Below are 11,305 nucleotides of genomic sequence, written 5' to 3' on the forward strand. Positions count from 1 at the left end.
GACGTCATGTAACTGCTCATAAAATGCAGTCACGTGAAAAATCTCTTAGATTACATGCAGTGCACACGAGGTCAAAATGTTTGGACATGTGCAAACTGTTTGCTCTTCACGTGAAATAAGATCATAAATATCAACAAAAGCAACTAGAGAATCATTAGATGAAACTTTTCACGACGAAGGTATTAAAATGCAGACTGCAAGCGCCACGAACAGTATCAATATAACATGGCCTTTTCCATTCGTCGAACAAACTCATTCAACATCATCTATGGGCGTCCGAAAACGAGATAAACGAACACAGCAGGCAAGAACTGAGCCAAAACCGATGAAAAATAACGTCCAAAAGAGCTTTGACATTAAAAGGTTAGACCAATACGTCTTTTTAATGAAAGGACTAACTAAGAAGGGGTTGATAGATAAAATAAAGACACAGATATCTGATACTACATTTGTTAAAACCTCTGTACCATTCTTCCCACCCCTTGCGCATACCAAGATATTGAGACAACTTTACAATTCACACAAGTGAAACACCTACACAGTGCTACACACAACTTCAGAAAACCTTAAATATTTGAGGTAAAAAGATTCACCAGTGTGCAGTTGAAACTCGGAACCCTAGATGTAAACGTAGCTATAACAATAGAAAAACAAATTTTCTAATTTCAAGCTCAGAGAAAACCCATCTCTCGCGAGCGTGTACACGTGAAGTGCACGTGTACATCGGTCAAATCGTTTCCGGTAAAAATAAATCGAATATTGACATATTCGCTTGCTAAGTAAGATAAATGCTCGGTTTATCGATGAAAAGAAAATAGTTTCAGAGGACATTGTTTCACGCTCAGCCTTCGGGGTACTGTTGAAATGTCGAAAACTGATAAAACCACTCGCAAAAGAAATGTAAATATTGCAACTAAACCTCATGATGTGACGACGACCACCAACAATGTACAAGCACAAAAAGCTGACTACGATAAAAGGTGACAAAATGTGTTTACAATGCACTCTTCGAGCCTGTGTTTGACCAAATACATGTCTGCCAATTTCTCATGTGTCAGCTACTTTCTTCTATTATGAGTAATACTTCTCTAATTTTTATATTTACCTAGAATCCATTCTATGACGGAGTCCTTACTGAGTTTCAGCAGTGGATTTCAAAACTATAGAGGCCTTTTGAATAATTGTATCGTTCTATTGGTAAGAGATAGAATAGTAGTGTTGTTAGCTAGGTCATACGAGAGATGTCAGTTTTCAGCTCGTGGAAAATTTTCGTCTGAATATTTGTTACGTAAGGTTCGTCAATTAAATATATTGCAAATATAAATAATTGCGACAATTGTCAATGCTATTTATTCTAATTGCTTCCATTAATTGCTAGAATTGTCTCAAATCTATAATGTTGTTTTTCTGTTTTGTATTTTTGCTTCAGCCATAGGATTTTTGCTGCTTTTTGAATCATTGACTTGACCATCAATATCAATGATGCAGATTTGCTAGGTAGAAGCTATATCTTCCCCAGTTTGTAATCGCGTTCATCAACGCATTCGCGTCAAATAAGGAAAAAAATTCGCTAAGTTAATGTAGCTAATTGGAGGTGAATTGGAAGGTAACAATTTACCTGGAACTTCCCTTTAAGTGAAGAGAGCTCCCTCCTGCTTTACTGAGTGGGGTGGAATGTATTTACACCTTAGGGATTACATCAAGCATGGTCAAACAGTCAGGAATTTACTTTTTTTAAGAGCTTTCATGCAAAATTTCAGGTGTTATCAAGTTTCCGATTGGCTTTGGATAATTTATTAAAGTAAGATGCAGATTAATTTCGTAAAGCTTTTCTTATATACATTCATATTGAAACACATTCATTGATATATATGACAAATTGATTTTATAGATATGGAATACTCTTTGATCCAATGCCTGGCATAGTAATCTTTCTCGCTCACCCACAAAAGTGGCCCTCGGCTTGCTTAGTTTTGGGTATGGTATATGATATTGAACTTACATACATACTATCATGCTTGCTTCAAATTGACATGAGGTTCCCTTTCTTAGCATCAAACATTAACATCCAAGTAATGTTCCTTGTGGAGAAATTAATGTCAAAGGTCGGTAACTATGTAGATAATTATGCCTTGATAATGAATGACAGTTGTCGGCAGTTGATAATTCAAAAAATCATAAAGTCAAATTTTATTAACTGCCTTTGCATGTAAATCAAATTTATTTAAAGAAAATCCAAAACACTTTGAACTCTCTGCTTACAAATACAAGGCATGATTAAACAAAGATTTGTGACGTCACAAGGCTTCACTTTCGAACGGCGCAAGAGAGAATACGTCAGCGAATGCAAAAAATTTGGTTATTTTCATTTTTTCTAACCTTGTCAACGAGGGATTTTGATCGTTTTAAAGTGCTATTTGTCAAAAATAGAAACTGGGATAGTGTATTAAGTTGTGCAATTTAATAATGCGTAGCTTGTGATGAAAATCCTAGAAATGTATACAAAATACTTAGAATACTTAGAAATATATACAAAATACCAGAGAATCTACAAAATACTTAGAAATATATACAAAGTACCAGAGAATCCTTAATATTATCATAATATGCCTGGGTTACCAATTTTCAAATATACAAAATACTAAATATGTTTACGAAGGAAAGCGTCTGAAATGTTTTGCTAAAAGTCTTTGATTTAAACATTATTATCATATAATTCTACAGGGTAAACTTACGTATCTTGGAAGCATCATTCACACAGCGAATCTTGCTTGTTTATTGATCGTACCAGCTACTATTGTCCTGTTATTTCAACCTCCGCCATGTAAGCAAGACGTTTGTAAACTTTCTAATATATAAATGGTTCTTATTACAATAGTCATAGAAATGTCAGAGGAAAGATAATGTTTAATCCGAAAGGAATAATTTTCGTTACATTTAAATTACTAAAATTCGAGGATGTTTAAAAGTACAATTTAATTTTCATGTATTTAGTTTTAAGAAGTTCTTCATTGTTCTACTTGAACGATTAAAAATCTAAAAAAGCCAAACTTTTAGGGTACTCCAGTATCGCGCTAATCTGGTACACAATTCTATGGTTAAAATACATTTCATATATATCTGTGAATAAATGGTTAAGAGAAGGGAGTATGACAAATCCGCCGCCATTGCGTTCTTCGGTTGAGGATAGTCCAACTGAAGGTATCTTATTTGACGATGATAATTTAATTCTTTTCACAGTGTTTCGCTGAACATTTTTTGTTAATTTTAATGATAATTAAAGATATGGAATATCCAATGAGTGTTAAGTCGATAAAGTTCTTTTGTAATGGTTTTCGATATAGAAAAGGCAAAGAATGGAAGGACGCACACGTTAAATCTTGTTAAGTATCCTGAAAATTTAACTCAAAAAGGTATTGTAGGCATTTTTCACGAAACCTTTACACGCAGGCTTCTTTTATTTGTAAAAGACTAGCATGTTTATCTTTGACAAATTCTATTCGCGTGTATGTACTCCAAGAATATCGACCATTTTTTTTTGTCCCCGAGCTTTGTCGAAAAGTCATCCCAGCTTTTCGACAAGAAACCTTGTACTTTGTGTTAGAAGAACAAAGGGGGAGGTGTTTGTTGCAAACACAAGACCATAGGAAGTATCCAAAAACATTTCTTCGAAATCTTTCTTAGTAAATAGTTTAAACTCGTGAAGAAGTGTTAGTAATTTGACTTTGAAGATGGCTACAGCTAAGGATATTGAAACGTTCGACAACATAAAGTAGAAATGAAAGAACACGTTTAGTTAAAGAAACTTGTCTTCTTAAATTAATCGTCTATCCCAAGCACGACAATAAATCAAACCTAAACACTCTTCGACAGATTTGTATTATTTTTTGGCCGCTCCTACGCTGTGCTACGAATTAAACTTTCCAAGAACCAAAAGAATACGAATACGTTTTCTTTTGCGAAGAACAGCAGAATTTGTAAGTTTTATGTGAATTAAAATGAAGAAAGCTATTGTTTATAACACATACACACTTAGGGATTATGTCAGTTTCTCACTGAAGAGGTCTCGTTAGATGAAATAACTGATTGGCTTCAAACTGTTTTCCACGGTTCTCCATAATGGTTTAAAAATTAAATGTTGGGCTGTCATATTTGTAGATTGTAAAACTAGAATTCTTCAACGCCTGATTTCTGTTGTATTTTTGAATTGGTGTTAGATTGACTGTTGACGGTATAGTTTACAAAGTGAGCCTGTTTTCCACAGCTTCTAACGTATGTTATGCACTTTTTTCGTTCATTGCTTCTAGCTGTTCCTCATCGGAGTTATTTTGGCAATTATTCAACAGGTATATGAACACAACAAATTTCAGCTTATATATGAACTAAAACCGTGTTTTGACTACATCAATTTACCGATGTTGGTGTTTTTTTAGTGGATGATTCCAACGATCACCAACTCTTTGAAACCATTTCGAGTAAGTGGAAAGTTGCAATTCATTGATTTTTGAGTTGGAAGAAGTGACTTCATCAATATTAATTCTACATTCTGAGAGACCTGACCTCCAACGCAAACCTTGAGAGTTAACGGTCACAGAGACAACCAACGCGAAACATGAGAGTACACAATCTCAGGAACCTAGATAGTGAACGGTGGTAGATACCTAGTCTGCAACATAAACCTAGATAGTGAACGGTGTTAGAAACCTAGTCTGCAACATAAACCTACAGAGTGAACGGTGTTAGATACCTAGTCTGCAACATAAACGTAGATAGTGAACGGTGTTAGATACCTAGTCTGCAACATAAACCTACAGAGTGAACGGTGTTAGAAACATAGTCTGCAACATAAACCTACAGAGTGAACGGTGTTAGATACCTAGTCTGCAACATAAACCTAGATAGTGAACGGTGTTAGATACCTAGTCTGCAACATAAACCTACAGAGTGAACAGTGTTAGATACCTAGTCTGCAACATAAACCTACAGAGTGAACGGTGTTAGAAACGCAGTGACGAAAATACAAATCTAGAGATTGCAAGATCTCGGAGACTTAAATTACCAAAACACACATAAAGAGTGCACAGCCTCGTAGACATAATCTCTCACACAATTTCCAAGAAAAACCTAGAGAGTGAACGATCTCAATGACCTTGTCTCCAACACTAACTTTGAGAGTACACAGTCTCGGAGATCTCATCTCCAAACTAAAACCACGTGTTGTATTTAGAGGCTTTGCTTCAAAATGGAGCATTGTTCCACACAAAGTCAATTTGAGTGTTTATTGAGTAGATATATGTTCATTTGTCGTTTTAGGAAATGGATTATCCACGAGTAGTTGAACGTATAATGAAATTAGCGGTATGACTCGTTTAACTATTATACAAAGAAAACAATTTGAAGGGCGCGGGAGAGGATAAGTTGTATTTAGACAGATCACGAATAGCGATTTCGACCATTGAGTAACTTTTTCCACTATAGATTATTTTTCCACTTTAGGGTAATTTTTCCACCAAAGGGTAACATTTTCCACCATAGGGTAACTTTTTCTACCAAAGGGTAACTTTTTCCACCATAGGGTAACTTTTCTACCAAAGGGTAACTTTTTCTACCAAAGGGTAACTTTTTCTACCATAGGGTCACTTTTTCCACCATAGGGTAACTTTTTCTACCAAAGGGTAACTTTTCCTACTAAAGGGTAACTTTTTCCACCATAGGGTAACTTTCCACCAAAGGGTAACTTTTTCCACCAAAGGGTAACTTTTTCACCAAAGGGTAACTTTTCTACCAAAGGGTAACTTTTTCCACCATAGGGTAACTTTCCACCAAAGGGTAACTTTTTCCACCAAAGGGTAACTTTTTCCACCAAAGGGTAACTTTTTCCACCAAAGGGTAATTTTTCCATCATAGGGTCACTTTTTCGTGCGTATATAAAAAAGTAGTTAAATTTTTTCACAGAAATGAAACTTAGGTTTCCTTGAATGGGAAGTTTTAATCGAACGCTTGTCCAATTTCAATCGTAATTTTAATCCTTTAAAGAGAGTTTTTGAACGATCAAAAACATTGCCATCCGTTGAATTGCCCTTATCCATGCTTCCTACAATCAACTCAAGCAGCACGTAAAGTTATAAGTTAATTTTTTTCTTTACTTATTTTAGGTTCCCAACCACATGATGTGGCTTATATTCTTTTACTGTTTCTTTCATTCATTTCTGAATATTCTCGCTGAAATTTTGAAATTTGGCGACAGAACATTTTATAAAGATTGGTGGTAAGATGAACGACAAAGACGTAGTAAACGTTGCATTTCTATCTTGCCCTTTTTTTGGCTGTTACGTCGAGCATGCGCAGTGTAGTCTATCTTTGAGAGTGCGCAGTGTTACCTATTTTTCAGCATGTACAATGTTACCTGTCTTTGAGCATGTGCAGTGTTAGTATCCTACAGCATGCGCAGTGTTAGCTATCTTTGAGCATGTGCAGTGTTACCTATCTTTGAGCATGTGCAGTGTTACGTATCCTAGAGCATGCGCAGTGTTACCTATCTTTGAGAGTGCGCAGTGTTACCTATTTTTCAGCATGTACAATGTTACCTGTCTTTGAGCATGTGCAGTGTTAAGTATCCTACAGCATGCGCAGTGTTAGCTATCTTTGAGCATGTGCAGTGTTACCTATCTTTGAGCATGTGCAGTGTTACGTATCCTAGAGCATGCGCAGTGTTACCTATCTTTGAGCATGCGCAGTGTTACCTTTCTTTGAGCATGTGCAGTGTTAAGTATCCTACAGCATGCGCGGTGTTAGCTATCTTTGAGCATGCGCAGTGTTACCTATCTTTGAGCATGTGCAGTGTTATGTATCCTAGAGCATGCGCAGTGTTACCTATCTTTGAGCATGTGCAGTGTTACGTATCCTAGAGCATGCGCAGTGTTACCTATCTTTGAGCATGTGCAGTGTTACGTATCCTAGAGCATGCGCAGTTAAGAATATGAAAATAGATAGATCGATTCAGTTTTCCGGTGAAATGGATAAACCAAGAAGCTCTAGCTGAATTTTTTATTTATTTCGAGTTTATATTTTTGTTTTAAGGAACGCCAGTACGATTCAACAATTTTGGAAAACGTGGAACATCCCGGTACATCGATGGGCACAACGGTATACAAGACTACATTCGTTTAGAGAATTCTCGACCACGTATATGAATAATCACTAATTTTTGCAGGCATTTTTACTTCCCGTTAAGACGACGTGGTTATAACCCACTGACCTCAAGTGTTCTCGTGTTTTTACTATCCGCGTTTTTCCACGAGGTAATGTATTTCACAAAGCTGTCCAACTTCCACTTGACATTGCAAATTTTCATGTTTCGTGAAAATTGTTTACGAACAAAACTTTCATTTGAATGGCAAAATTTTGAAGTGGAAACACAAAAGTATAGCGAGCTTTGGTATCACCCAATCCGAACGTTGTAGCCATTATTTTTTTGTAATCAACAACTTATTGAAATTGGGTTTGGCCAAGAGGTTAGGGTTTGGGTCGAGTTCATTACATTTGCATTCAAGGGTAACTTTATTAAGATTTACAGAACGTGACAATAATCTGACTCAGTAGCGTCGCCAGGTTGGGAACTGGGGGGGAGGCGTGTACCCCCTCAGTTATTCGAAACACCAATTATGAGGTTTAAAAAATATGAAAAGAAATGTAGGGGAGTATGCATTGAATCCAATTTCAAACAGCATAAAAACAATCTGTAATCGGTCATACAGCAAAGTCGGTATAATAAACAGCAATCCTCAAGCGTCGTCGTCTATAAGATTGCCTTGAATACACTTGTTGACATGTTTAGCAGAAAGCTGTTCTTCAAAAAGCGTTTGTCTTTCAGATTATTTTAAAACTTGCCCGAGAGAAACAGCGTTTTAGGAAACATACGATCGTACATTTTTTTAAGGGGGGCATGCCTGCGAACCTTCATTTTAGTCCCACACCTTTGACGGGTGCATCGCCCCCCCCCAGTCTGAACAACATGGTGACGTCACTGTTCTGATAGACAGTAAAAAGTAACCAAAAATGACCGTGCAAAATTCGACCAACTTTCTCTTCATAGTTCCTGGTTAGTATTCCTTTACAGATGTTCAGACCGTGGGCATTCATTGGTATTACTGCTCAGGTAATTAATACCAGAATTTTTAACTGGTCGTGCGCATGCCTGAACCTTATGACGTCATTTGCAGATACCATTGGCAACCTTAACTGGTCTGCTACCAAAGAACACTGTATATGGTAATTTTGTTGTGTGGCTATCCCTCATTATGGGCCAACCAATCGCATTCATGATGTACGGACATGATTATTACGTCATTAATTCAAGTCCTCATTAGTCAGGTAACGTGGCAATCAGTGAAATTGCTCAAATTCTTCTGGTCATTATATATTATAGTATGGTATATTATAGTATGGTGTATTATTGTATTGTATGGCATAGTGTGGTATATTACGGTATGGTATATTATGGTATGGTATGGTATGGTATGGAATGGTAAGGTATATTATGGTAAGGTATGGTATGGTTAAGGTATGGTTAGGTAATTATGGTAAGGTATATTTTGGTAAGGTATGGTGTGGTGTGGTATGGTATGGTATGGTATGGTATGGTTAAGGTATGGTTAGGTAATTATGGTAAGGTATATTTTCGTAAGGTATGGTATGGTATGGTATGGTATATTATGGTATGGTATATTATGGTATATTATGGTATGGTATGGTATATTATGGTATGGTATGGTAAGGTATGGTATGGTATGGTATGGTATTATGGTATGGTATGGTATGGTATGGCAAATGGTATGGTATGGTATGGTATGGTATATTATGGTATATTATGGTATGGTATGGTATATTATGGTATGGTATGGTAAGGTAAAGTAAGGTATGGTAAGGTATGGTATAGTAAGGTATATTATGGTATGGTATGGTATGGTATATTATGGTATATTGTGGTATGGTATGGTACATTATGGTATGGTATTGTATTGTATTATGTTGTATTCTTTTCAATTGTAATTTTTGTACTGTATTGTATTCTAATGTATTGTTAACAAAGTTCATATATCAGAAAATTTTATTTGTTAGTGCCTCGGAGTTCAGATCTGCTCAAGTTGTGTTCAAGAAAATATACAAAAGTTGGTTATTGTGAAGCTGAAAGGTGTAACAATATTCACACTTTAAGAAGATTATGCACCTAGGGATGTTACAAAATAATTTTTATTGTAATTTATACAAACAAGATCATATGTGTCTATAGCATGAGTGAATTTAAAATTATGGTGTGAAATAAAGATAAAGAAAATTTTTACACGCCTTCTCAATGTTTACTTATGCAGTTATATATGCATTTCAATTTAAAACCTTCCCAGTTCCTACATCCACGACTACTTTTTTCACACAATCCAGCCTTCTTGCTGACTACATTTTACATAAATACATATAACATAAAAAATGTTGAGCGCCTACTTTAATATCAGGTCATTTTTCTGGCTCATCAACACCGGCTTGTGACATAAGCTCACCAATATTCTTTTCAAGATCATCTATTCTTGATCCCATTTCATCAACTGAGACATAAATTAAGGATTCATAAACTATATAGAACATTGCCTTTAGTTGCAATCATATGTTTTGTTTATGAACAGTATGTATGTTTTACATGTTTTCGTTGATCGTCCAGGTTAGTTGAGTCCTGAGAAGGAGAGTGAATTGTTACATTTTTACAACAACACCAACAGTCCTTCTCAGTACTCAACTAACCTGAAGGATCTATGTCTGCATACATTTAACAAAACTCATGGATTCAAAGTATTCATTTTATCAACAATATATATTCACATAAAGATTGTATAGCTTAATTTGAAATAATTTGCCTGCAAGAAATGCATTTGCAACATTTTAAAAAATATAATGATGTAATCCAGGGTCTCCAATATAATCTCAATCCGCCCAGAGACACTTAAGAAAGCCAATTTCACCACTCACATTGAGAAAACTGACCAGACTAATTGTGATTTAGTTATGATATTACTCTTCATTGAAATTTAACCTTTAAATTTTAAATAAATATTTTCTTAACTAATGAAGCTTGTGTAATGTACTTCGTTTTGTTAAAATATTCGTTCTTTGACCAGCATTATACGGTTCGTCGGCCCTCAACATGCTGGATGAAAGCTCATGTGGCCCTTTGGCTGTAAAGTTTGGAGACCCCTGATGTAATCCAATGTCACTGGACAATGCATGCAAGCTAAAGCACTTTGCCAACAATTGCCCTCCATTATGTACTTATTTTATTTACCGATCCATTCAAGGGAAACCAAAATCTCTCAAAACATAGCTATATGTTTTGAATTTTATGCCCCACACAGAAACTATGTTCCTCATCCTGTGAAAAGTCAAAATTTGTGCATTGGCCAAAGCAGTTTAACACCTCCCTCTTACAGATTGTTTTAAAAAGATACTTCTGTTAATGATTTGATCAGACATGTTCTGGAACTTCTCTTGCTGAAAAGATTGAAAAGGAGAATGAAGGAAGTGGTAGCTATGTAGTATTTGACTGTCTGACAACGAAATGAGTTTTATGTGTCTGTTTTGTACAACCGAGAAATGTACTTGAATCTTTGAGCTATAAAATAAGAAATTCCGCCCAATAATTCAATACTTACCATTTGTTGCAACAGCGTTTCCACCTGAAATAAAAACGAATCAAATCGTAATGATGTTAAGAATCAACAAAAATTTTCACATCATCTGGAAACGAAACTACTGTATGACAAGTACTTACGAATACTGTCAAGTCTTTAACATCATTAGGTTCGCCAGTTTCATTGGGTACGATCATCTCTTGCGCTTTTTCCTGATCGGGTGGATTTACATTTACCTTAGACATTTCAAATGTACAAGAGTTCCACAAATTTCTACCTTTTTTGGCGAGAAATGGAGTTTAAAATCATATATTGTTGAATGTTTACTTCTCACGCGGCCTGGTAGACTAGGTTCTAACTATCCAAAAGGCTGATATGGATCTTTTACAGTGATCCTTCAAAGGATTTTATATGACAATTGAATTCAAACTTCCTTCTAACAAGTATTACGACAATATGAAAAGGAAAAAGTTCAGTAAGCCATAAAAATGATTTCAGAACTTTGAACACACCATATTAGACTCAACCTCATTTACCCGTTGAAAAATAAAGACTTGAAATGGTTATTCCTGTTTTTCTTGTTTTCCGTTGTGCCCATGGTTTCGCCATTTGGTGAATGAGAATGA

At 35.6% G+C, this 11,305-nt stretch overlaps 2 protein-coding genes across 3 annotated transcripts; one reads left to right on the plus strand and one right to left on the minus strand.

The window, feature by feature from the left end:
• Positions 1-103: 103 nt before the first annotated feature.
• On the plus strand, positions 104-9,343 carry LOC124436472 (diacylglycerol O-acyltransferase 1-like). 2 transcript variants are annotated; one of them, XM_046986401.1, is made up of 18 exons: positions 104-363; positions 1,110-1,197; positions 1,761-1,801; positions 1,892-1,977; positions 2,053-2,105; positions 2,725-2,824; positions 3,058-3,201; positions 3,345-3,413; positions 3,874-3,977; positions 4,308-4,346; positions 4,434-4,475; positions 5,314-5,358; positions 6,156-6,268; positions 7,081-7,146; positions 7,214-7,301; positions 8,096-8,158; positions 8,223-8,373; positions 9,121-9,343. In XM_046986401.1, exons 1-17 carry the CDS (start codon positions 188-190, stop codon positions 8,367-8,369), a joined length of 1,464 nt encoding a protein of 487 aa, XP_046842357.1. In that variant the 5' UTR covers positions 104-187; the 3' UTR covers positions 8,370-8,373; positions 9,121-9,343. The 2 variants fall into 2 exon arrangements, with proteins under 2 accessions (XP_046842357.1, XP_046842358.1); XM_046986402.1 differs by lacking the exon at positions 104-363 and adding an exon at positions 560-980.
• Positions 9,237-11,015, minus strand: LOC124436473 (heat shock factor-binding protein 1-like). Its single transcript, XM_046986403.1, has 4 exons — positions 10,820-11,015; positions 10,701-10,724; positions 10,497-10,539; positions 9,237-9,602 (listed from the first exon to the last, which is right to left on the minus strand). The coding sequence occupies exons 1-4, from the start codon at positions 10,922-10,924 to the stop codon at positions 9,514-9,516; spliced, it is 261 nt and encodes an 86-aa protein (XP_046842359.1). The 5' UTR covers positions 10,925-11,015; the 3' UTR covers positions 9,237-9,513.
• Between the last annotated feature and the right edge of the window lie 290 nt (positions 11,016-11,305).

The sequence above is a fragment of the Xenia sp. Carnegie-2017 genome, unplaced genomic scaffold (assembly GCF_021976095.1).
Source record: "Xenia sp. Carnegie-2017 unplaced genomic scaffold, XeniaSp_v1 HiC_scaffold_16, whole genome shotgun sequence".
Classification (NCBI taxonomy): Eukaryota; Metazoa; Cnidaria; class Anthozoa; order Malacalcyonacea; family Xeniidae; genus Xenia; species Xenia sp. Carnegie-2017.

Bases quoted from the DNA above. Each gene is read 5' to 3' on its own strand.
- LOC124436472 (XM_046986401.1), top strand. From the start codon at position 188: ATGCAGACTGCAAGCGCCACGAACAGTATCAATATAACATGGCCTTTT. The intron at 1,802-1,891 runs GTAAGATGCAGA...TTGATTTTATAG, and splicing joins GCTTTGGATAATTTATTAAA to ATATGGAATACTCTTTGATC. The intron at 2,825-3,057 runs GTAAGCAAGACG...CCAAACTTTTAG, and splicing joins GTTATTTCAACCTCCGCCAT to GGTACTCCAGTATCGCGCTA.
- LOC124436473 (XM_046986403.1), bottom strand. From the start codon at position 10,924: ATGTCTAAGGTAAATGTAAATCCACCCGATCAGGAAAAAGCGCAAGAG. The intron at 10,725-10,819 runs GTAAGTACTTGT...TTTTTATTTCAG, and splicing joins TTAAAGACTTGACAGTATTC to GTGGAAACGCTGTTGCAACA. The intron at 9,603-10,496 runs GTATCTTTTTAA...TTTATGTCTCAG, and splicing joins TGATCAAATCATTAACAGAA to TTGATGAAATGGGATCAAGA.